This window comes from Drosophila erecta, unplaced genomic scaffold, assembly GCF_003286155.1.
Source record: "Drosophila erecta strain 14021-0224.00,06,07 unplaced genomic scaffold, DereRS2 tig00000000-arrow-pilon, whole genome shotgun sequence".
Lineage (NCBI taxonomy): Eukaryota > Metazoa > Arthropoda > Insecta > Diptera > Drosophilidae > Drosophila > Drosophila erecta.
In genome coordinates, this window is record NW_020825194.1 from 27621820 (window position 1) to 27648911 (window position 27092).

The 27092-nt window shown below is 43.4% G+C and overlaps 2 protein-coding genes across 17 annotated transcripts; both read left to right on the plus strand.

Moving 5' to 3' along the window:
• Positions 1-255: 255 nt before the first annotated feature.
• LOC6552094 (checkpoint protein HUS1) lies at positions 256-4282 on the plus strand. The gene is made up of 2 exons (XM_001978828.3): positions 256-386; positions 2909-4282. Exon 2 carries the CDS (start codon positions 2934-2936, stop codon positions 3768-3770), a length of 837 nt encoding a protein of 278 aa, XP_001978864.1. The 5' UTR covers positions 256-386; positions 2909-2933; the 3' UTR covers positions 3771-4282.
• LOC6551758 (E3 ubiquitin-protein ligase TRIP12) lies at positions 297-26437 on the plus strand. Of its 16 annotated transcripts, none has more exons than XM_026976215.1 (12): positions 297-386; positions 10113-10881; positions 11521-12513; positions 14494-15636; positions 16366-16452; positions 17336-19167; positions 19318-20422; positions 20499-21478; positions 21585-23414; positions 23478-23666; positions 24198-24399; positions 24521-26437. In XM_026976215.1, the coding sequence occupies exons 2-12, from the start codon at positions 10380-10382 to the stop codon at positions 24979-24981; spliced, it is 9324 nt and encodes a 3107-aa protein (XP_026832016.1). In that variant the 5' UTR covers positions 297-386; positions 10113-10379; the 3' UTR covers positions 24982-26437. The 16 variants fall into 16 exon arrangements, with proteins under 16 accessions (XP_026832016.1, XP_026832026.1, XP_015009499.1 ...); XM_026976225.1 differs by having other exon boundaries at positions 16369-16452; XM_015154013.2 differs by having other exon boundaries at positions 15088-15636.
• Positions 26438-27092: the final 655 nt, after the last annotated feature.

The window sequence follows — 27092 nt, forward strand, 5'->3', positions numbered from 1 at the left end:
AATTTACAGATGAAATTCAGCATGTTTTAATTTACCGAACTATTCCGTAATACGGTTTTAACTCAAAATTAATGAATGTAACTATTTAGCAAGATAATACGATAATAATTATTTTATATTATGCCGAAGATATCGGAAAACCCGTAATACATCGTTCACAATCAAATAAAGTCGATAAGCTCACTCAACTATCGTTTCACACGATAAGCATTCCCCATCGGTATCAATGCTCGAAGTCGATAGTCGATTCGATAACGCGTTAGGAGTTAACGTTGCAAGCCGCGGTCACACTGGTGCGCATTGTTTTCCGTCGCGTGTGAAAACTGCCGAGTGTATAGAAACTGCAAATTAAGAGAAAACTTCTGCAATTCTGAAATTGTTGAAAGGTAAGTGAGCCTGCTGTGAACGCCTTCGAGACTAAAAAGGCGAGACTGCAAAGGCGAGCCTAGATCGATTCGAAGAAGTAATTTCACCAGGGTTTTTGGGGGCTCCGAGCTCAGACGAGATACACATACGCACACATACACACGCTTACGTTTCAAATAAGCACCAGCGAGACGGAAAACAAAATGTCGACCGTTTGCATTTTCCTGTATTACTTTTTCCGCCGATCTGCCTATCAAACTCTTGAAAAATCGTGGCTCAATTGTGTTTTACCCATTAGAATCTTCCAATTCAGTGACAGCTGGGTCTGAGTGCCCTTTTTTCTGAGGGCAATCTCGCAATATTGATTTTTACAATGGCTGCCAAGGAGTGTCGTTTATTTTCCCGGAAAATACGCACAGAAAAGCTTATAACTGCAGAGTGCATAGGTGATTACAATTCCACTTCAATGGTTTTCCAAACAGTTGATAAATATTACCTGAGAATGATCTCCTAAATCAATTATAGCCTTTTATGTAGGGTATCCATCGATGAGTACGTGTGTGTCTTTTTATTCTATTCGAATTGGTATTTTCTTTTAATGGGTAAGGGGAGGGTGGGAGGAGAGCACATCTTGTTAAGTTTTACTTTCTCTTTTATTTATGCTGCAAACTTCAACGGGAGGTGCTCAATCTACATGCTAGCGTGTGTTTGTGAGTGAACTGCAAAGCAATCACGTTTCTTATTCTCAGCATTTTTATTTTCTGATGAATTGTTGGCCTCTTGTCAGCGCTTTATGTTCATTCCTCCCCTCTGCCAGCATTTGTTTCAATTTTAAATATTTAATTCTATACTGTATGAATGTATGTATGCATGTGCACATTTCAATGACGCGAAGGTTTCAGCAAGAAACGCCACATATCATTAACATCATGTCATGGAAGCAAATTTCTAGATATGTAGCCTTTATTTTTTCGCTTTGCTGCTGTGACTTCATAGGTCAATTTTACAGAAAAGAAATAAACAGCTGTTTGCCAAATGGGCACCACTGTCATGCGAGCTAGAGTTGCCATGTCATTAAATGTCATGAAACAGCCCTCAGTACGTAAAAAAAAAAACTAAGACGGCTGAGCTCAACGGCAATTTCTCAATTTTAGGTAATATTACATTAGTTTTGGCTATGCTACATTTCAAAATTATGTATACTAACTTCAACTTAAACAAACAACGCCTCTTTAAAGACGCCTATTAAAAGAATTAAAAATAGTACCAGAAATGATCTGATCTAAAGAATTCTAAAGAGCAGAAGGAAAAGGTAGAAGAAGCACTCTACCCGCTATGATGTAGCCAAATTTCTTGTTATTCACTGAGCACACTGCCACGCATAAACGTTTGGGCTCGTTTTCATTATCAATTGCAATGAAGCGGCTGATAGGCCAACCTTGAAGGTTGATTAAACTGCGAAGGGAAATATTTTGACCCCCTAGACGGGCTATAATTTGATTTCTGCAGCCGATGCCCCCTTGCAGCCCCCGCCCCAGGAGCCACCCCTGGAGCCGCCCCTACACTTGAGGCGTATAAATCCTGTCTGTCGTTTGATGACTGTGTGCAAGAACGAGGCAGTTTTTGTATCTGGCTGCGTGCTTCATTTCGTCGAGCTCCGTTTCGTTTTGCCTGCTCTTTGCTCTCCGCTTTGCCCACCAACAAAAATACAAATAAATAAATGAAAAGAAGAGCCAAAACACAACTCTGAACTCGCTCTGCGCTTTGTTTGCCTGGCTCTTCTTCCCCTTTCCCTTCCCCCGTTTTCGTCATTCGCCGTGTGTATGTGCGATGGATGAGCGAGTGTGCTGTGTGTGTGGGTTCGCTGTTGTCCGCATGTGTGTGCGCCTTTGTACATTGAACTCAAAAATTCGAACTCGAGGAGAAAAGAACGAGTGAGAGCGAGTGGAAAACAAGTCGGGGACCCGGCCCACTCCCTCCCTCTTGTGCCCTAGTCCACACACCTCATTAACACCCTGAAAGGGAGTCCGAAATCTCGCATCCGTCGTCTCCATCCCATCCAAGAACCCTTCAATCAGGTTGGTTTCGTCTGCTGACCAAGGTGTCGTCACAAAGGACGAACAAATGATTTCGATCAAGGATATGCACCCAATATCATTTTATCGATAAAGGAATGGTTTAGTTCTTCAGAATGAAATTTTAAAGAGGATGACCAAACAGTTTATTAATAATGTTAATTGGCATATTGTGTTGTCTCAAATAGGATTTATTATTGCTATTAAATGGCACTCAATTCAGTGACGATTTAAGGATTCTACAGTTATTGGATAACCCAGATTTTAGTCTCAAAGTATTATATGGATTTTGTGTCAGATAATTTGTGTGTCTGATATTTAGCGAACGGCAACCCTAAGGGATCGCTGCATAGCATAGATTTTGATGCGTTATTAGTATTTAGTAGTCTTGCTTGACTCTTTTTTTTTTTGTTCTTTTTTCCCGCTTTATTTCCTGATCATTACGATTCTGCCCCGATCTTGTACAGATCGTACTTGTACTGTGATGACAAGATGAAGTTCCGCGCACTGATGCAAGATCCGCTGTACATGAAAGAGTTCCAGGCTATTGTGGCCACTCTGACCAAGCTGGCGAAAGATTGCGTGATGATTCTGGGCTCTCGGCAGATGCATTTCATCGTAAACGAGGATCAGAGCTCCTCTGCATCGCCCTTGGTTTGGGCGGGAATAGCAGCCGAGGAGTATTTTCCGGAGTATCGCATGGAGGCTGCTCACCCGGAACAGGAGTACATAGTTCTGGGCGTGTCTTCGGCGAACCTCGGAAGAGCTTTATCTGTGCTTCGCGGTGGAGGCGTTAACAGCTGCAAATTAAAGCTGCAAAGGATTCAATTTCCGTGCATTTCGGTAATTGCCTCGGTGCTTACGTCGTCTTCAACAGAAGCTCGTGAAGTGGTGCACGATGTTCCAGTGACCATAATCCCGTGCAGCGATTGGTCTGCCTACGTTGTACCAAGAGTTCCACCCTCGCAGTTGGCTTTAGGCCTACCAAGCCTAAGATTGCTCAAAAGTCTCATTGACAAGCTAAAGAATATATCACCCAGCCTTGAGTTCCAGGCCAACTTGGACGGAGAGCTCAATGTCATAGCCACCTCTGAAATGTCCACTGTGACTAGCCGATTTCAGAAATTACTAATTCGAACTGTGGCTGGATCCCAGCGGGAAGCGTCCTGCTCTGTGGATTCAAGAAAAGCCTCGGCCTTCTTCGGAGCACTGCAACTCCCTAATGAGGAACTCAGTATTGGGATTGACCGTGAGCACTCCATTCATTTGCAAATCGACGTTCGACAGGATGTTGTTCTGCACTCTATTCTGCCAGCTGTTTGTATGTAGATTAAGTGCTGGTTTGGTTAGCTAACTTGTAATAAATGCGATTGATGTATCGCCGTGTAATAAAAGTTCATCAATACAAAATTCTTTCCCAGAAGAAATCGTCGATGCTAATTGAAATTATCTTTTTTCCGCTCTTATGTTCATGTGTTTATATGGCGTTATCGCTTAACTAAATATCTGCTTTACAACTAATGCAGCATTTTCCTTTTTGGTAAACCTAGCATGATTTCACGCGTTCTACGATATTGTGCGGGTCATATGTACATGTATGTACATACATATATGTTTGTGTTTGTATCTTTTTATTGTTAGGAGACGGCATTCAAAATGTACAAGGACATTCTACCTTACCTTTATTATTATTAGGCATATTATTATATGCCTAAACTTTTAAAATTGGATCTTTTTTTTTTTTAATAATGGAGAATATTACCGGCGCTAAATACATACATTTAATTTAAAATTTAAATCGTTGGGATAGAACCATTTCGGCAATTAATGCATTGCTTGAATGTGGAATTATCTGTGCTACCCTGTGTTGTAAAAATAAAAGTAGTAATAGAAGCAATGCTTGCCTAAACGATATCGGGTCTTATCGGTGAACGAAAGTTAGGGCGGCTCTTTTTATCGTTGCTCTCCGCTGCCTGTTCAAAATTCGTCAGCAGCCGTGGCCTCATTTCGCGTTCTCTCCGATGCTTTCTGTTTCACTCGCTCAGCTGCATTGTCACTGCACTTGCATGGGTGTGTGTGTGTGTGTGTGTGGCGGAGAGAGCGTGTGTCCATGCATATTTATTATTTGGCATTACTGGTTTTTAATTTTGTTATTTCGAAAACATGCACATGCTAACAACTGCACTGGACTTGTACTTACGACTCCCTATGGTACATTTGTACATAAGAAAAAAATATGTATATATTTACGTACGTTCCATATAAATACATTTGTAATTACTTAGATTTATGTTGGGATTTTCGGCAAATGTAAACATAATCAATCTGGCTATCCATAAAACTATCATTGCTTCATAGTAGTTTTAGTATAGCTATACTAGTAGCTTGGAACATATCTTGGGAAAGGTGTTGGGGATAAGGAACAGTGGAAAATTTTCGATTTTTCACTTTTACCATAAAGAAATTCGATTGATAGTTTTATTTTTCATGTGTATTTTAAATTTAAAATATGCAATAGCATTACATATTAACGCACAAAAAATCGGTCTTTATGGTCTTCTGTGTTCGCTTTTGGGGTTTTCCTCTTTGCTTCGTTTTTCGTACACACATAACGTATGTATGTGTACATAGGCATATACATATACATAGATTTGGTTCAAGGAGGTCAGCTGAGTGCTTTGGGTAAAGCGAGCGACCCTATTAGACTTGTAATTGTAAATACCTCATGCGTTTTCTCCCCTCGTCGTTCTCAAGCGCACGATCAGCTGATCGCAAGGGGTGATGAAAGCCGAGACAGGTATACGCGCAATAGTAGGAAGAAGAATAAATGGGACACTGCGAAGAGAGAAGTATCTCAAATAGATAAGCAATGAGTACCACTCAATTTAATATGGCCACCCGGCCATTTTGAGTAGAAGCAAATAATTAATTTAAATTTACTTGTATATTCTTATGTTTAATTAGGATAGCGCAATGACACACATGCAAGGCGTTGGGCTAAAACAAATCCTGTAAGAGAGAGGGAGAGCGGTTTGTTGACCTCATTCTTGAGGGTTGAGTGACCTGTTTTCGAGGAGTTTGAGTGATTTGTTTCCAGTGTCCAGGTGGCTGTTTATCACAAATGCATTGTGGCTTTTGTGTGTTTCACAAAAACCATAGCAATATCAATATTGGTTTGAGAGCAGTTGTGCTCTTACACTTAAGCAGCCTGTTCACTCTCTTTCACTCATTCGCTCTCAGTCGCCATTTTTCGCCGAGCGATGACTTTCGGCCGTTGCTGGTACTGTTCCATTCGTGTGTTGAATTTGAGTGCGTGCACAGCTGAAAGCTAAAATGCAAACGGCTGTATTTTCTATATACTCGGGGCCACTGGTACATACAAACTGAAAAGGTGCTGCTGTTTATATAATTCCGTTGGACCGAAATTGAAAGAAATCGGATTTCTCGGTGGACGGGGAATGCAAATCGCTCAAATTGTGTATGCATTAGGTTTTGCTCATCGCTTTGATTTTGTTATATTGTTGTACATACTGAGACTGATTTGTTCTTCACCTCCGTATTTTCCTTATTCTGTAAGCTTTAGTGTGTGTGTGTATATGTGTGTGAGTGTGTACGTCGTCATGCGCTTGCCCTCGCTCTCTCTCTTTCGCGCACATGCAGCGGCGTGTGCTCCCTTTTGCGTGTTTCTTTTCTTTTTGTCCCATTCCTCAATCGACTTTTCATTTTTTAATCGATCCTATATCGTTGAAAGCCCACGAAATTAAGTTGAATAAAATGCAGAATATACAGTTAACCGAACAATTTTCACTTCCTTTTTCCGCCGTGGAAAGTGCATCGAAGTGGTGTGTATAACTGCATATAAAAGCCGTGCACATGTTTACATGTACATATGTATAAGTCGTTGTGTAAAGTCTGAAAATATGTAATATAATTTACTCGATTTGAAGTTTTCCCCCTTCTGAAAACAATGCTCTTTGCTGACCTTGCCTCTAAACACTCAGGTATTTTCCGTGGGGCTGAAAAACCTTCAGAGTTAAATTGTTGCATGTCTAGTTCTACCCAACACCCACTCGATAGGGTTGCCAGGTGTCGTGCTATTGCGTTCTTATTGTCAGTTTATTCTACTACGTATTTGTTACATTATCGGATTCAACAGAGGCACTGCGCAAAAGTAGTGTTTATCTAACTCTAACTTGTCTTTATGTAAAAATGTTTACAATTTTACAAAACTCAAATATTTTTGGCTCATATCACATATCGAATGTTAAAAGTTGCTTTTATATTCGGTTTTTGAACACTGTCTTTCGTGAAACTTAGTACATTTCCCTCGCATACTCAGATGTGCGTAGGCGTGTTTCGTAACACGTTGGAAAGAGACAAAAATAAATGTCGACCTGACGCGGAAACGGAAAATGGGGAATACAGAAAACTTGCTAGGGCAGCACTATTGGGACCAGCTTCGATATGCCCTCGACTGCTTCTTTCCAACGATATTTAAATAAGTTACAAACAATGCCAATTGCACAGCACGCACAATGCATAACGAAAAGGGGAAATTAAGAAGGGATGAAGAGGAGGAGGTAGGGCACAGCTGAAACAGCCACATGAGCACACAAGTTGTTATCAATTATGCTCGGGCCAGGGTTGTCATACTGTCGTTTAGCTGACAAATTTAAATCGTTACAAATGTAGTTATTGGAAAATTTCCTTACTTCGATTTCTAATTGGAACTTGCTTAAGTATAATTTAATGAACAAGAATTTAAAGCAGGGTGTTTCGATTTAGCAATGGCGCTTATTGCATTAGCGGACACAAACTATGTGCAATGTACAATATGTGTGTTGCGGTATAGTTTTTGATTTTAATGGGTCTGGACAAACTTAAAAGTTAAGTATGTTGAATATTTATAGAAAATGTATTTATATACATGTGTTTTTATACCCGTGAGTAATGGGGATGCTTAACTGCATTATGTTTGTTGAGTTTGCTCTGTTTAAGACCCTTGACGTTTCACGTTTTTAACTTCTAATAAAAGGCGACAACAACCGATGGCAGCAACCACAAAGCAATCGCCATATGTTGGAGCTGCCACACGCAAAGCAACGCGCTTGGCACACATACAGGCACAAAGCACTCACACATCCACTCTCGTGCATGAAGGCGCTGCCATTTGTGGCCTCGCTTATTATTTTTCTCGTCTGCGCTTTACGGTGTGAAAAACTTGTGGGTCGGAGATACGAGTAGAGACTAATAAATGTAGATAGATTGTATTTTCTGGGTTGGGTGTTTGGAACGAGCGCACTGACTATCGTGGCGTAGGCATTTGCCGATTTCGGCAAATGTTCTCTAAACGATACTATCTTCATTCGTACAAAACCATTCGTATTACATCTGAACGATTCTAAACGATTTCAACCTGTGGTTTTTCTGAGGTTCACTGATTTCAGAAGAGGAGATATAAAAATGGGATATGCGACGTTAACTGCTTTGCTATAAAAAAAAAATACTGTATAAGTTAAATATAGACATACAATTATTAAAGGAAATTGGTGACGAGAGAAAGTTCGAATTATGTTCTGGAGAGATAAAAGTATATTTTTTGGATATTACAAATTACACATAGAGAATAGGTATTACGTAATATATGTTAAAAAATGAATAATCATTTTAAATTTAAAGCTAAAGTTTAATTAAAGTACAGAAAAACTATTCGTATTTATTAATTAGCTGTGAGAAATGGCACATTTTGTTACACGTCTCTAGCCAACAAAAACCTAATGAAAATGTTGTCTGTACAATTGAAATGTCGGAAACGTCTAATTTTTCACCAAACCAAAACCACCGTCGTCGTCTTTTTGTTTGTGCTGCTGGCTTCATTTCTATGGCCTTGAACTGAATTTGTTGTATTCGTATTTTTTTACATTTTTTTTTTGCTTGCTGGGTCACTTTGGCAAATGTTTGACGATTCGTTTGTATATTTCGTTACTTTATCGTGTTTGCCTGTTAAATTTGAGGGGAAATTCAAAATTTCAAAAGGCAAGTTGAAACAGAAAGCAGATTGTTAAAGGGCAAGAGTGTTGGAACTACGCACTATATTGTGTGCAAAAGCCGTCGGTAGACGGGGTTGTCGAGTACATTATGTGCTCGAAAAGGGCGCAGAACGGAGAATCTCGAATCTCATCTTTTTTTGGTAGGTGGAGGCAAAAGCAGAAAGTCTGTGCTTTGCTCGATTTGCTTCCATTCCATCTTCTTTGAAACGAGCATGGCAACTCACGCACACACGCTCGCAGAACTTGTTTCTCGCTCGCACACACATAGGAAGAAGGGGCAGATAGCCAACTCACACATGCACGGACACGCTGGGCATTACGAAAGACAGAACATAAACAAAACTGCCGAGAACAGCTGATTAACACAGCTGTGCGCGAGTGTTTGTGAGTGTGAGTGAGCCAGCGCTCATCTTTCCACTCAAAACATTCCGTCTCCTCTCGCTCTCTGTCTCTCTTTTACTTTCTACCTCGCTCGCGTGCACGTGTTGGTGGCTGCTGACGAACAGCTGTTAACTTATTTACAGTTTTTATATGCTGACATGAGTATGAGTGTGTTTCCGAGAGGTTGTGTGTATCTTTTCCTAGGTGGTGTAAATTCTCCATTGTTCACTTTTGGTGCCTAGTTTCTATTGCTCTTCTGTGGTGGCTACATGGAATTTTCCCGTTGTAGTTTAATATTAAAGCCTATAAAACTAAGAATTTGTGCGGAAACAATATATCTATTTTAAACGAGTCAATACATGAGGTGTTTTTTAATTTATATTTGACCGTTTTTCGCACATATATTTAAAAATTAAACAAAAAAAAAAAAAAAAAAAAACTAATGGAAAAGTGAAAATTTAAGCATTGTCAAAAACGTATAATATATTTAATGAGGTGGATTGTAAAAGCAGTATTACTTAAATATTACCTCTTGTCTCAACCGTAGCTTGTTGTGTCAAAGGTATGTATATTTAATATATCCTGCTATTTAATGAATCCTGCTGGTTCCAGTATAGAAGTATGTATAAGCTGAACTTAAATTGGTATTGTTTAATTTGCTAAATCAATAGTTGGCACCACTCAAACCATGACATTTTTCATTGTCTGCGAGTACCTGTCCTGAAACGCAGGGCCTTTGTTCATTTGACTTCCAGCGATGTCCGCTCTCTCCTGCCTCTATTTCTCTTTATCTCTACCTCTGATTTTAGTCGAGCCGGTTTTTCAAATTCACTTGAGGCCCCCGAGTGCCATGTTTCGTATTCCCCTTATCTCTTGTGTGTTTTTGGTACTGCTAGTTCTCGATTCCAGTCCCTCTCCCCTATCCGGGCATTTCCTACATGTCAGAAGCTAGCGTTTCAGAATTTCCTGTCTCACCCTCCTGGGGTGAGGCACTATCTGGTTCCGTCTCCCTTGTGGCTATTTTTAAAGCCACAAAGCCGGGTCTTCTGCTTCCCAGCCATTTCGCGCTAGTTGTCAGTTCAGATCGATGTACCTTATGATCGAATCATCCTATTAACCAGTTAACATTTTTCATTGCAATACCAAATAACCGAGTTCAAAAGACTCACCCAAAACTGCAAATTGTTAATATTACCTTCGTATTTATTTTCACCTCTACATCTTGTCTCCTTTATTGCAGAACTACCAATCTGTCCAACGAAGCACGCGAAAGGGAAATCAGCAAGGAAAACTGTGAAAAGTGAAGTGAAAGAGCTCAAATCAGTGCTTATGAAATAATGCTGTTATTGAGAAAACGACAGCAAATTGAACTCAAAGCTGTTTAGACATTATTACCATCCTTTAGTCAACGGACCGATTACGAGCAAACATTTCGAGATCAATATTCCATTATTGGTTTTGTTGGCATGTTCAGTGTGTTCGATGCCGGTGCGGTTAAGTGTCGTCTATGGCCGAATCCGTTAAAAGTCAATCGCTCTCTGCATTGACGGAGGGGCAGCACGACGACGGCGGTTCAACACCGACATCAGGGACATTGGCTAATAAAACCGGTGGGACCAACACCACAAGTTCATCCAATCACTCGTCCCAGAGGCGACGCAACAACAACACAAGCAGCAAGAGCAACAAGAGCCACCACAAAAACAAGAAACGAAACACATCAGGCCCTGCTGTCAGCTCCTCCGTCGACGTAGTAGCCGCCACCTCGACTGCATCTCCAACATCCACCCGTCGATCCCGCAGTCAAGGTCGCCACTCCTCCGCAGCAACCCGCTGCAGTAAGGAGTCACAAACCTCCAAGCGCTCGGTGGGAGCCATCCGTTCCCCATCTTCGCCAGCATTCAACCCCATCCCGGTCGGGAGTGATCAATCGCTATCGCCCGGCAGTCGTAAGCGCCAACTTAACCAGCACAACAGCAGCAGCAACAAAGCCAGTAGTAGCCACCAATGTGAGTTGTATTATATTTTCTTAGAGAGTTGCAACTCTATGGGGCAACTCCCTTTTATTAGTTGTTGCTATATCCATAAGTAAATCGAAAAGGATGATCATTACCATATTAATTAACTAAAGGTCCACATTTCTTTCCTATGTATTAAGAAAGTTGTATCTTAAAGTAGGCTTTTAAAAAGTCATAGCAGTTTGACTTTTAAAGCTACAAATTAGGGTTTTTTATTAGCGAGGACTCAAGAAAACATATAATAACCCTCATCCAAAGTGCCTGTTATTAAACATTTAAAAATATATTCCTTAAATATATATTGTCAACCTTGGAGATATTGTTGCATCGCTATGCAATCTGTATGCTGTATACAAAATTGAAATAATTTATGTTTATACAAATACTTAAATTAAATATCATTTGCACGAGGTTACAAAAGTATATTATAGAAAAACTATTCGTGAAATCTTTTTTTTTACTGTTCTAAATTCATCAAAGTGTATTTGTTTATTTGTCTAAATTTTTAAACCAGTCAATCGTTTCCCCTTTCCCTATCGGTTAAAAAGCTTCAGAATACAACAAATATTTATAAACCATTCGACCGAATTGAAGTGCTAATCCGAAATTCATCTTCAATGCCTTTTTCAGCGACGCCCGGTGGAGATCAGCTGGTGGAGCTCTGCTCGCCCCTCAAAAAACGCCGCTTGCAGCAGACTTTGGAATCCGAGGGAGCGGTAGAAATTAACTTAGCTGAGACAAGTTGTGACCAGTCTCCTCGTCAGGCATCCGGAGACTGTGTTGCACAGCGCACTCGGTCTAAGACCACTTCCCCGGAGGAGTTGCCCAGCACAAGCAGCGCTGCAGCAGCTCGCCATCACCAGGTTCGAGCAAGTGCCAGTTCTACCAGCTTTCTGGGCAGCCATCGAAACAAACGAAAGACCAGTATTGGAGGATCGTTAGCTGTGGTCGAGACCACTCCGCACAGAGGAACAGCAGCTGCTCGCGCCGGACGCAGCGGTAACCTGCTGAATTACTACCGTAAAACCCGCAAGGTTAGCCACACGCGCTCTTCCCAGAAGTCGGAAAAGCAGGCAATACAAGCGGAGGACACGACGGCCAACAGGAACGGATCAGCCGGATCCGGATCCAGTAGCAAGTCAGGTGTGATACACAAGTACAGAAAGAACCTGCGTCACTCGCAGCAGAATCTGCTGGACACAGAGGTTGCAGAAGTAGAGCGAGCTGTTGCTAGTACTGGAGGTCAACAGCAGCAATCGGAGCACGGAAATCTGGACGTAAACGACCAAGTCAGTCTGCCGACCCTTGAAGCTGGTCTTAATCAATCAGAGGCGTCAGAAATTCACAACCAGAGTCAATTGGAGGCGGAGCGCCAGCCCTTGCAGCAGGACGAAGACGACGAGGAGGACGACGAGGAAGAGGAAGAAGAGGAGGAAGAGGAGGTGGGCTTCTACGGGATTGGAAACTCTGCGGGCTCTTCATACGAGGAAGACGCACAAATCGTTGCCGAGGAAGACGAGATCACAACGGAGGAGGACGTTGACGACGAGGAAGACGACGATATTGAGGAAGAAGACCTCTCTGAGAGCGAATTCGCCCAGCAACTGATTGGTGAACTTGGTGGTGAGTTTCTTCGGATTATTTATTCAGCGGATAAGATCCATTTTACATTTATCCGTGTTGTATGTTATGTTCCTTATAATATTGACGTTATTGTTGTATACTAAATGTAGTGTAGCCCTTTTCTTTATAACCACTTGTAAAAATATCTTAAGTACTCGTTTTCTATATTAACATTTATTAACTCCCAATATTGGTTATGCTTTCCACTAACATTAGTGAAATTACACACATTTCTATTTATTTCAACCCGAAAGGTTATAAAGGATAATGGTTCTTCTATTTAAACTGAATCTTTGAATTCCTGATTAGAGCGATTGTAGTTTAATTTGAATAACTTCCTAAATATATGGTATACACATTTTATAGAAGTAATGATATATCAATTTCGAACTTTACCAGTTCAGAGTCGAGAGCGTGTTTGGTGATTTCGGTTTGGGTAGACAAAGTGAATTGCACTTTTTCATAAAGCTGTCGACAAAATGTGATTTTTATTGTTTTGCGGATTCCTTATCAGTAGCGAAAATACCCATACTTGTGTACATTAACGAAGCATTCATTTTAAGAAGTGCCATCGCCTTGTCGCTATTCCCCAATGCCTACTGTAGTGTTTTTGTGATTTTGATAAAAGGCGAGCGGTTCGGAATGCCAACGCACTCAAATATGCCAGCGGCAAACGATCGACTGGCAGTCAAAATTCGTATATTGCGCCGTGTGGAACAGGAATATATTCGTATATGTATACCGTATATAGTGTATGTGTGGGGAAACGCGCAGATTATAAAGTTTTATGTATTTGAGTGCCCTATTACTTGCTTCTTTCACTGCATTGCATGTATGTAACTTATTTCAATAACTTAAGGTCCAAAGAAAGCTTTAATTCAGGGAAAGTGTTCAGAACTTCGGCTGTGCTGTCGCCTGTGGCCACCTTGCCATCAACACCATTACCATTTCCATTTAGTCCTGCCTTTTACCCATCCCAGAGAGTCATGAATTTTTAATGTTTAATTTGATTTACGCTTTTATATCTAAACGCAAAGAAACGCCCTCATTATTTTAACTGATGTGTGAATCATTTTGTAAATGTGCTACGATAGGCCTTATTTATTATCTATGCAAGAAACGAACAGTGTTTTGTGCTCCATATTATTTTATGTGGGCCACAGATGTACAACCCCTTTTACCTTCAAAAAGAAAACACCAAAAACATAAATATTTATTTTGCACGTTGTTGTTGTTGCAATTGTATCTTCTTTTAATTTAATTAGCCACAAAAGTGGTTAAATATAAAACTTCTAATATGATTTTCGAGTAAAAGAATACCTAAATTGCTGATGCTTATGTTGTTGATGATGATGATGTTGTTGTTTTTGTGCAAAAACAATAAACCGATGTAAAAATGCAAAAGGATTGTGGTGTCAGCAAAGGCGCACAAAGAGAGAGAGGAGGAGGAGAGTAAGCCAGCGGCAGCAACAGAGGCGGTAACAGCAACCACAAAGTGCAGCATAAACATTAATCAAAGGGGAATTAATTAATCCAACAGGAAACGAGAAATCAAGAACTACGAGAACACGGACGGATGCGTGTGTGTGCGTGTGCTTAGATTAGTGTAAGGGATCAGCAGTAACTGCAACATCAGAGGCGACAGCAGCAACATCATCATTGTCAGCGACAGAAGGTCGTTCAGTCTCCTCTCCTGATTTCCCCTTGCCATTACCCTTTGAAAGCCAAACACACACTGCGCTCAAAATAATATCTTTTACATTACATTAAATAATGAAAAAGAACCAGTTAACTAACTCAAGTAGTGTAGCTGCAAGAAAATAACAAGTCCCAAAAAGATTGAAAAAATTCAAAAAAATAAAGCTGTTAACTGTTGTCTCCCAATACTCTCTCTCTCTCTCTCTCTCTCTCTCTCCCTCTCCCAACCCCCTAAACCTATTCTCTCTACACACAAACCGCACTCACACTTGACTCCTGAAGGAGAGCAACAACCTCAACGTGCCACCAACAACCCAAAAAAAACCAAGAACAACACACCGGCGGTAGCAGCAGCAAGCACTATTAAGGAGACAACAACAGCAACAACGTCGTCCGGCTATCAGCAACGTGCCGCCCCCCATGGACAGGGGGCGGGGCCAGGCGCTGGAGGGGGCGGGCCGCGTGCCACGCGCAGCAGCAACAGCAACTCCAGCAACAACGTTGTTGACTACAGCATTATGCCGCACCTCACAACGGCCACAACAACCACACCATATGCCTTGACACCGCAACACCAGCAACAACCGCCACAACCTCCGTCGCATCAGCAAGTACACCAACAACAACAGCCACCTCAATTGCTGCCCACACATCAGTTTGCACACTTGTCGTCCTTTGTGACTCCGACAGCAGCGGCAGCAGCAGCGGCCCACTATCCCCCAGCTTCTGCTGCTGCCGCTTACTTTGCACAGCAGCAACACCATCAGCATCAACATCAGCAACACGTGCAGCATGCGCAGCCACCCCAGCCGCACTATTACCATAGTTCAGTGGCTGTGTTGCATCAACCTCCACCGCACCATTTTACCTCCACAGGGGCAGGACCTCCGCCAGCACTCTTTCAGCAGCAGCCGCCGCCGCAGCTGACCCGCTACACGCCAGCAACAGCTACAACAGCGGCTACGTTTGTGCCTCCGCAGCAGCAACAGGTTGCCTACAACCAGCAGCAGCAGCAACAACAGCAGCAGCACTCCTCACTGCGACGCAGTTCACGTGGCAAGACGGGTTCTTGTGTGAGTTCCGCAGCGGCAGCACAGCAGCAGCACCACCAGCAGCAGCAGCAACACAGCACTGCTGCTGCTGCTGTACAGCAGCAACTGCTGCCACCGCCTGGTACCTATCAATACCAACAGGTGGGCGGCAATACCGTTGTAGTTGCCGTGCGTCATCAGCAACAGTTGCAACAGCAGCAGCAGCAACAGCAGCAATTGGCTTTACATCATCAGCAACAGCAGCATCAGCAACAGCAGCGTGCCACGCTCGTGCAGCCCGGATTCTTGTTCAGCTATCGCAGCAATCAACCACAGCAGCAACAGCAACCAGCGCAGCAAATACATCAGGGCCCCAAAGTGACGCATAGCAGTGGTAAGCAGATGAGGGAAAGGAAGAGCAAAATCAGGATGAAAGGACAAGAGGCCGCAAGCAAATCCAACTCCAAATCCAGGGACCTCTCAATCATTTTTCATAATAAGGCTAAAGGCAGGGAAGAACTTTTCACGGGTGTGCAGACAACAGAACCTTTCAAAAAAACAGAATATGTGAGGAAAATTTGTTTGTAAATAGATATTCGCGAGTTTCGCTTAAATATGAGATAGTTTGGCGCTTCCGGCCTAAAAGGAAATGTTAGCACACACACGCTGTATAGGAACAGGGTTAATTGTGGTCCGCTTAAGACATCTTCTTTTATGAATGTCACCGTCTAAAGAGGAAGAAATTATAAAGTGATTTCAAAAACAGTAGGATAACATGAGGTATTTTTATATGGAAATCAAAACGACCCTGATCGTGAGTACTGTATAAATTGTCGGCAAATGGATAAAGTCTATATTATTGGTGCTGGTCGTAGCTTAGGTAATAATATAACCCATACTGCACTGAAAAAATCCAAACTACACACCCAAAAATACTCCAACCTCCTGTACATCTTTCTTCGTCCCATCCTCGCTCATTCCTGCGTTGCTTTGCTCGCGGTGTCTGCCGAATTATTGCCTTAACTGAACTGAACCAAAATAATAGTAAACTTAACTTTGTTTTGCTCTGTTTTCTCTCTACCACCCGCTCACTGTCTTCGTCTCCGTCTCGTTGGCTGATTAGCAGCTTCGGATGCTTTAACATATAGTTTGATGGCACAACAACCGCCAAGTGGACCGCCGCATGCAGGTGGACAGCAAATAACGTCAGGTAAACGTAAAACACAATCGATCATTTTCGCACCACTTCCAGCCTGGCCAATACACATTTAGCTTTGCATTGATTGTATTTCACCCCGCGTCCACCATCCAAAGGCACCTCAGGTGGCAGCACTCAATTTTTTGTTCTTTTACCCAATACTTGACCTTATTTAAGCCTTGGCCTCTTACTTTACTATTTAGATTTGATGTTTTAGTTTTGATTTAGTTCTTTATTATTTGTGTACCTGACATATTTTCTAGTTCTAACCCTTTTATAATTTATCGCCACTAACCGTTAACAATAGTATCAGGGAATCATATCTATATACCTGAGCGTTGAACATTATTCAAAAGAAACAAAATCCTTGCAAATAAAATGTTTACATTTAAATTCCCAAAGATCAGTGCACTATTGCAAAGGATATATTGAATTCAGTCAAAAGCTAGTAACGCAGTAAAGATGACATGCGCGACCATGTGAAGTATATATCTATATTCTTTATCGGTCACCAGCGGAGTCTATTATAATAATGACGGTATTTCCGCTTCTAGGCAAACTAATCTCTCAGTTTTAAAGCTTTCTGCTTGCCAAATTTGTTTTGCGAAAGAAAAACACATTTTATTTGCTTAAATATACCATATAGTACTTAACTCGCAGATATATTTAAGCAAACAAGTGAAACAGTATTACTTTTACAATTTTATACGTTTTCTAGTTCCCAAACATTTTTGATTTGTCTTCGCTTTTATTGTCAAGTCTGCTTTTCTTTTTGACTATTTGTTTCTATGTTCTTACTCAATCATTCAATCGCTGAACCAATTGTCTTTAAAAGCTATGCCGAATTATAATATTGATGACGAGTTTTGTAACTTTCTTCGTGATGCTGCTCTAGGTGCAAATTCTGCAAATCTCAGCATTGTAGCGGCCGCTCTGAGTGCCGCTCGTGACGTCGGAGGAGGAACCGGCGGAGGAGGATCCGCGGGAGGCGTAACACCAGCTACTGGAGCATCGGCTTCTTCCGTAGGAAATACCAGCGCCGTGGGCGCGTCGAGCAGCAGCAACAGCGGTGCCGGCCAAGCAGCCAGCAGCAGCAACAGCAACAATGTGACTGCAACAGGATCGGGGTCGACTCCTGGCGGAGGACCTCCAGGTATCGGTACAACCAGTAGCAGTCACGGCAGTGGATCGGCAGGAGCTGCGGCTGTCGATTCGGAGAGCGATGACAGCGAAGTCGGTCGACTACAGGCCTTGCTCGAAGCTCGCGGACTGCCGCCCCATTTATTCGGTGCCCTTGGCCCAAGGATGACACATATTCTCCACCGAACCATTGGTAACAGCAGCAGTTCCAAGGCCAATCAACTTCTGCAAGGATTACAATCCCACGACGAGTCCCAGCAGCTGCAGGCTGCCATTGAAATGTGCCAGATGCTGGTGATGGGCAATGAGGACACCTTAGCCGGTTTTCCAATCAAGCAGGTGGTACCTGCTCTGATACAACTCCTTCGTATGGAGCACAACTTTGATATCATGAACAATGCTTGTAGGGCATTGGCATACATGCTAGAAGCTCTGCCCCGCTCCTCAGGCACCGTGGTGGAGGCGGTTCCAGTCTTTCTAGAGAAACTTCAGGTTATCCAATGCATGGATGTTGCTGAACAAAGTTTATCAGCCTTGGAGATTCTGTCACGACGTCACAACAAGGCCATCCTGCAGGCAAATGGAATTTCGGCCTGCCTCACCTACTTGGACTTCTTTTCGATTGTGGCTCAGCGGGCAGCTTTGGCGATTGCGGCTAATTGCTGCCTAAACATGCATCCGGAGGAATTCCACTTTGTGGCGGAAAGTTTGCCCTTACTAGCTCGCTTGCTCTCCCAGCAGGATAAAAAATGTGTTGAGAGCGTTTGTTCTGCATTCTGTCGTCTTGTGGAGAGTTTCCAGCACGACAGTCAACGATTACAGCAAATCGCTAGTCCGGACCTGTTGAAGAACTGCCAGCAACTGCTGCTGGTAACACCAGCCATCCTGAATACAGGAACCTTTACAGCCGTGGTTCGGATGCTAAGTCTAATGTGTTGCAGCTGTCCAGACTTGGCAATTTCCTTGCTAAGGAACGATATAGCGGCCACCCTGCTTTATTTGCTCACCGGAAATGCGGAGCCGGCTGCTGCTAGTGCTACCCACGTGGAGCTGATCTCACGCTCGCCTTCAGAGCTGTACGAACTTACCTGCCTCATTGGGGAGCTAATGCCGCGTCTACCTTTGGATGGAATCTTCGCTGTGGACTCACTGCTGGACAGACCCACGCTTAATACCCAGGATCAGGTGCATTGGCAGTGGCGGGATGATCGCGGCTCCTGGCATAACTACTCTACAATTGATTCGCGCCTGATTGAGGCCGCCAACCAGAGCAGCGAGGACGAGATAAGCCTGAGCACCTTTGGACGCACCTACACTGTCGACTTTCATGCCATGCAGCAGATTAATGAGGACACGGGCACAACACGACCCGTTCAGCGTCGTCTTAACCATAACTACGTGGCTCCTATGCCGGCGGGCCAGGACTTGACTACAACTGCGGCCTCGGGAGGAGCCTCCACGTCCGCTGCAGCCGCGGCAGCGGCTTCCAACAACAACAATAATAATAATAATCCACCCGGCAATAGTGTCAACCTCAATCAAGTAAAGCGCCGTCCATCTCTGGATGCTAGAATCGCATGTCTTAAGGTAAGGAATAAAATGCTTTTGTTATTCATTGCAATTCTGATTTATTTTATAAATCATGTTAAATGTTCAGCCGACATGATTTGTAAAATACTTTTCGTATACAACTAAAAATTAAGTTTATCCCAACGTTTTTATCTTATGCTTCTCTAGGAGGAGCGGGGACTGGCTGCGGTCTTTATCAAGCACATCTTTAACGTACTGTACGAAGTCTACAGCTCTTCTGCCGGACCAAATGTGCGTTACAAGTGCCTGCGCGCCCTTTTGCGGATGGTATACTATGCCACGCCTGAGTTGTTACGCCAGGTGCTCAAGTATCAGCTGGTCTCCAGCCACATTGCTGGCATGCTGGGCAGCAATGATCTGCGCATAGTTGTGGGAGCTCTTCAAATGGCTGAGATTTTAATGCGCCAGCTTCCTGATGTCTTCGGCACGCACTTTCGTCGTGAGGGAGTTATCTACCAGTTTACTCAGCTGACTGATCCAAACAATCCGATATGCGCGACCTCATCGCCGAAACCGCTTAGCACAACAGCTACGCCCACCCCAAATGCAGGTGGATCACAATCGGCTCCTGCCTCCGCCAACAGCCTTCAAGTAAACCCATTTTTTATGGATAGCGCTCCGGGTTTGTCGAGTGCTTCTACGACTCCCAGCAGTAGCAAGCATCAATCGTACAGCGTAAAGAGCTTCTCGCATGCCATGAACGCCCTTACAGCCAGTGCCAAAGGGACTCCTACTGGAGCGTTGGACGCCACAAGCTCATCTACCACAGCTGGTGGTTACAATTACAGCAGCTCGGCACCGTCTTCTTCCTCCGGAGCACCCGCTGCCTTCTTTGTGGCCCAGCAGGGTGATCCACGCCAGTATGTGCACTTTCAGCAGCCGGCTGTTCCCCCACCACCACCGCAGTTGGAGCTGTTACCAACTGGAGTTCAGCAACAAGGGCAGCAGGTGCCTCAAGTGATCTACCAGGCACAGCATCAACAGCCTGCACACTTAGCACTAGCCTCCACCAGCAGTGCCGCTGCCTCGGCTTCCTCATCTTCGTCCTCCTCGTCCTCGGCCTCTGCGCTGCAACACAAGATGACGGACATGCTGAAGCGAAAAGCTCCTCCGAAACGCAAATCGCAGAGCAGTGGCAGGGCAAAATCTAGACAAGAAGATGCAGCAGTCGCACCGGCGGGATCTGGAGCAGGGGGAGCCCCTCCCTCTTCAGCCAGTTCAGCTATGCATGAACTTCTCAGCCGCGCCACAAGTAAGTACATTTTCTAATGCTCATCTAGAATATATGTGTGACAATTGTGGTCAATCCAATCCTTTTGCTACTGCAGGTCTTGGTAGCGGCACCGGTGGCAGGAGTACACCTAGTTCGGGAGGTGGTTCTGGAAGTTCTAAGTCCCGCTTCAACGCCGGAAACTCGTCCAATGCAGGATCGAGCAAATCTTCGTTCCTGGCTTCGCTCAATCCAGCTCGCTGGGGCCGTCAGACTACACATCATCATCACCAGCAGTCTCAGCAGCAGCATCACGGTCTTTCTAAAGATTCCGGCAACTCCAACTCAACTGGTTCCGGCTCCGGAGCTGGTTTGGCTTACACGGTGAGCCAACATGGCGCTGCTAGTGGAGCCGGAGGACTGAACGCTGCAGCCGTTGCGGCGAGTATCAGCAAGAGTATTTCCCACGCCAATTTGCTAGCGGCGGCCAACAGGGAAAGAGCGCGTCAGTGGGTCCGCGAACAGGCTGTAGATTTTGTAAAGCGTTACACTGAGCAGGAGGCCAAGAGGAGCAAGGCTGCTTCCGAGAGTGGCGCCACTCCGAGCGGAACTAGTGGAGTGGGATCATCGTCGATGGGCAATACTCCATTGTCCACGGCGGGCAGTACCAATGTCCTGGAGCGTTTGTCCAGCATTCTGTTTAAGCTTAACGGAAGCTACCACGACTGTTTAGATGCTCTCCTCGAGCTGAAAACTATCCTATTGGAGAGCGACATCTCTCCATTCGAGGTAAACCATTCGGGCCTGATCAAAGCCATGCTCAACTATATGACCAGCGAGACTGGACTGGTTGAGCGCGATGCACGCCTGCGCAGCTTTATGCACGTATTTGCTGGCCTTCCATTAGAGCCTCTGCTTCAGAACGTCGGTCAGATGCCAGCTATCGAGCCGGTAGCGTTCGGAGCCTTTGTGGCCAAGTTAAATGGTTGTGTCACACAACTAGAACAGTTCCCCGTTAAGGTACACGACTTTCCTGCCGGTCCCGGAGGAAGGTCTAATCAGAGTGCTTTGCGTTTCTTCAACACCCATCAGCTCAAGGTAAGGAAGGGACAATGTATAGTAAATAGATTTTTCTTTGCAAAGAAATTAGTAGTCCACTTTTAGATCCATATATGAATTAATAAAACTACTATTTCTTCCTTAGTGCAACCTGCAACGTCATCCGCAATGCAGTAACCTACGTCAGTGGAAAGGCGGCACTGTGAAGATCGACCCCTTGGCTATGGTCCAGGCCATTGAGCGTTACCTGGTGGTGCGCGGCTATGGCGGCATCCGTGCAGACTCCGACGACGACAGTGAAGAGGATATGGATGACAATGTGGCAGCAGTGGTGATGACCCAGGCGGGCTTTAGACACAAGCTGCAGTTTACGATCGGAGATCACGTGTTGCCCTATAACATGACAGTCTATCAGGCGGTCAAGCAGTTCTCGCCGCTGGTCAGTGAACAGCCTGAGACCGACAACGAGTCTGAGACTCTTTTGGGAAACGCCAGTATATGGGTGCAACAGCATACTATTTACTATCGTCCTGTAGAGGAGGAAGTGGCTTCGGGAGCGGCTGCGGGAGCAGCATCCACCAGCGGTTTGAGTAGCAGTGGCGTGCAAAAGCAGCAAAGCACTCCAAACTCCGCATCCAGCTGTGTAAATGCTACCTCCGCGTGCCCCTCATCTTCAGGAGTGGCAAGCGGTGGCGGGTCGTCAACAAAGAAGGCTCACAAGTCTAGCAGCAAGTTCATGCGCAAGAAGACTGAACTATGGCACGAAGGAATAGCTCCTGGAGTGATTTCAGCTCTAAAGCCTTTCCTTAGCAACTCTCTTCCAGCTGATGTGGTGACCGTACAAGACGCCTCATTGGATGCACTGTGTATGCTGCGAGTTATCCATGCTCTAAATCGTCACTGGGAGCATCTCTACGGTTGTGTGGTGCGCCAAAACATTATCCCCCAGGCGGAGTTTATACACCCTAAGATCATGGCCAAGGCGAATCGCCAGCTGCAGGATCCGCTTGTCATTATGACAGGCAATCTACCGCAGTGGCTTCCTCAGATAGGCATGGCCTGTCCATTCCTTTTCCCCTTCGAGACTCGTCACCTGCTCTTCTACGCCACCAGCTTTGATCGGGATCGCGCTTTGCAGCGACTGTTGGACACTACGCCCGATCTTAATGCAGCGGAGTCTTCAGAACGAGTGGCTCCTCGCCTTGATCGCCGCAAGCGAGCAATTTCCCGGACAGAGATACTCAAACAGGCAGAGCACATCCTACAGGACTTTGGGCACTCGAAGGCATTGCTAGAAATTCAGTATGAGAATGAGGTTGGAACGGGTCTGGGACCTACACTGGAATTCTACGCGTTGGTTTCTGCGGAGCTGCAGCGTACTGATCTTGGGCTATGGAATGGCAGTGATAGCTACAAACAGAGCTCTGTAACTATTGTAGACGTAGTCAAGTCCAACAGCTCTGTGCTACACATCGAGGATGCTCTTGAGGCCACCACCATGGACCAGAGCCCCCCAGCAGCAGCAGCGTCGCTTGTCAGCAGCACTACCACTATAACAACCACCGCACAGCAACCCCAGCATCCACCCACCCGCTCCAGCAGTCGTTCGCACGTCTTGCGCAGCGCAGCTGGCCAACAGCCGGTAGAGCACAGCTCCTCTAGCACCGGCGCCAATGAGAATGCTTTAAATATGATCATAGCACAGCAATTTAGTGATATAAATTCTGCTAATCCAGTAGCAATTGATAATCCGATCAGCACCACTACCACAACAACGGTTGTAGAGCAGAACACCACTACGAATAACTCTAGCATTACCACGACTACAGCCACAACGAGTTATGTACATGCGGCACATGGCTTGTTCCCTTTGCCTCTGGGTAAATCTTCGAAGCTGCCGCAGATGACCAAGGCCAAGGCCAAATTCAAGTTCTTGGGAAAGTTCATGGCAAAGGCGGTGATGGACAGTCGCATGGTAGGATCATTTTGCACCATTTTTTTTTAATTCAATTGGATTAACTTCTCTGTAATGTTTTAGTTGGATTTCCCGTTTTCTTTGCCATTCTATCGCTGGTTAGTCAGCGAAGAGCATTCAATTGGCTTGGCCGATCTGATGCGTGTGGCACCTGAGGTCCAAAACACTCTGGTGCGACTCCAGGATTTGGTTCGCCAGCGGGAGTACATTCTAGCCGATCCAAACATCGATGCTATGGAAAAGACTGAAAAGGTAAGTTAGGCTTTCACCAAATAAGAAGTACAATATTTGTACCGGTTTCTCGTAGAGTATAAGGGTATTCTAGATTCGTTGAAATATATGTAACAGGTAGAAGAAGCGTTTCCGACCCTAGCGAAGTCGACCTGGCCATGCCCGACTGTCCGTTCGTATGAACGGAGAAGGAGCTTTAAAAGCTAGAGTTAAGATAAAGCATGAAGATTCCAGATACGTAGACGCCCCTACTCGTACGCCCATAAACCGACCAAAACTGACCACACTTTTGAAAAACGTTATTTTTTTCGTTTTATTGTTTATCTTGCCAATCTCCATCGGTATACCAAAAATAATTGGGCCACGCCCCTTTCCCAGTTTCAATCGAAGTGCAGAAAAATTTTAAAATTTCCCGTTCACACTTCCACTAGCTGAGTAAGGGGTATCTGATAGTCGGGGAATTAGACTGTAGCGTTCGCTTTCGTTCAAGTGCATTTTAGTCCTTTATTGTTCAGTATTTTGTACACTGCATACTTTTACTTATTTTTTCAGATTGAACAGCTAGACTTAGATGGCTGCCCGATCGCAGACCTGGGCTTGGACTTCGTATTACCCGGACATGCCAATATAGAGTTGTGTCGAGGCGGTCGCGATACACCTGTCACTGTGCACAACCTTCACCAGTACATCTCCCTGGTCACATACTGGTTCCTTATCGAGGGTGTCCAGAAACAGTTTGAGGCTTTGCGTGAAGGTAAGTGAAAGTTTAACACGCTAGCGAAAGAGCTTTCTAGCCAATTTCACCGTTTTTATTTTGTGGTTATTTCTGTTTGCCTCTGGACCTTTACTGACAAAGTGTGTGCTTTTACCCGTAGGTTTTGATTCCGTTTTTCCAATCCAACGGTTGCGAATGTTCTATCCGGAGGAGTTGGAGTGCGTCTTCTGCGGATCAGGCAGCGAGCAACAGCAGTCGCGATGGGAAATCAAGATGCTGCAGGAGAGCTGCCGTACGGATCATGGATTCCACCAGGAATCGCAAGCTATCCAATATCTGTATGAGATCCTGGCCTCGTACAACCGCGACGAACAGCGCGCCTTCTTACAGTTTGTGACTGGGTCACCACGCCTTCCGACTGGAGGATTCAAGGCCCTCACGCCGCCACTGACAATCGTGCGCAAGACGTTGGATGAGAACCAAAACCCAAACGATTACTTACCATCTGTGATGACCTGTGTCAACTATCTAAAGTTGCCCGACTACTCCAGTCGCGAAGTGATGCGGCAGAAGCTGAAAGTGGCCGCCAACGAGGGCAGCATGTCTTTCCACCTCTCATAAGCAAGTTACGGGCCAAAATCCAACCCGGCTTTCCACAAAAACCAGATCTACAGCAACACAACGGAAACTATAAAAAATACTACATGGAATATATTAAGACGGATATATTCCGGGCGCTACACAACTTCTGCAGCATGGATTAATTGGACAGGTCCTAATTGCATTTTTTCTTTCGAATGTTACTTTTGTCGCGCGCGTTTCTTCAAGCTGCTTAAATTTTTATTTTTGGCAAGCGCGTGTAATGCTAAATTTCAATATGAATATATAATAATAATATATTTTTTATTACCAAGTTTTGCAAAAAAGAGAAACATAAATGGATAACATCTAGAATGAAACTAATAATGGACCTCTCCCTCAAAATGTTACCTTAAATAAATTGAATAGTAAACATCGATTATTCAATAAATTACCATTTGTCCACCCAATAACGCACAAAGCGGTTAATTGTCGATTTAGGCTTTGCATTCGTTCTAGTTAAATTTGTTTTAGTTTTCTTTTCCCATTCTTATTATTCTCAAGCTAATTCTAATTCCTAATATAATCAAACAATTATTTTATTAAGTTTTTTATTTGTTATGTTGATCATATTTCTCTGGCGTTTAACTATGAGTTTAATTAATTTGTAAGCATAAAATGTGCATAAACGCTTATTAGAAAGAAATGTGAATTGAAATACAGTGAAGAGGAAGCACTGCAACATTGAAGGCAGAATTCATAATGTTTTACATATAGCTCCCAAAATAAATGATCTAAATAAATTAAAACGCCCACCCTTAAAAGTTACATATAAAGATTTAATAACATATAAAACCTAATCATCTATCTTGCATGTCTAAAAGAAAATTAAATGCAAATTTAGCAAACTGTGTTACATAAAAAAACAAAACAAATGCCATCATTGGGTGTATGTCTAATTAAAGCATGAGAAATGGATTAAGGGAAAGCGGACAAAGCGAAGTTTGGTTTAGTACACATCCCTTTTACATATTCTATGCTCATATATATATATACATATATATATATAATATATTGAAACTGTAACATTACATAACTTTTATTGTACTAGATGCATACGCATACGAAAAAGAACATAATGATAGTAAAAAAATCAAATAAAAATGGATTAACATTTAAACCGAAAAGCGAAATCGATCTAACATTAAAACTAGATACAAATCTTTGCAGTACTGAAAAACTGATTACAGACATGTGGTATATATACATACATATAACTTTAAAATCATATATATATAAATATAATTATACTTAACTGGAAGCATTGACATCTCGCGAGATGCTGGCTAAGTTAAAACAAAACGCTAGAATTAAATTATGAAATAAAAGTAATAACTATGTAGTTACATCAAAAAACACATTTGCTCTACGATAACAACAAAAAAGTAAGACAACCAAGAGAAGCAAACAAATAAAAAAAGATTATATGAAAAGGAAATGTTTAGTTTGTCATGGTGGATTAAGTAATGTTATTGGTAGCATTTTTTGTTATCGCTGGTAAAGTAAAATACAAATTACATGCGTTGAAAAGTATATATAGGGTAGACTAATCGTTTTCGTTTATCTATTGTTCAGGACCATTCGGCGAGATGTTTTTCTATTCGTATCTCGGAAATTTTATAAATTTATGACTAAGCCAGATTGAGCATGCTGATTCTTATAACGCCTTGGCAAAGCGTTAAAAATAATCTGGCCATGTCAGTCTGTAAGGCTCACGCTAATGCTTAAAATCTTGAATTTTAAAATTTTTTCTTGAAAACTTTTATCGATTTTCAAAAACATTATGGCCACACCCACTTGCCTCATATTTCGACCACGCCTAGTCTTACACCTACCCGCCCCCAATGGCGCCTTCTGGAAATTGTTTTTAATTTTGTTCATTTTATTATTTGTCTTGCCAATGTTGTATTCTTTTTTATACCCGTTACTCGTAGAGTAAAAGGGTATACTAGATTCATTGAAAAGTATGTAACACGAAACGTTTCCGACCATATAAAGTACAGTAGAATCCGGACTTTCAAGGACCGATGATTTTACGTCGTTATACCCGGTTGCTTATTTTATGGTTGCCATGTTGGTAATGTGTTTTAACA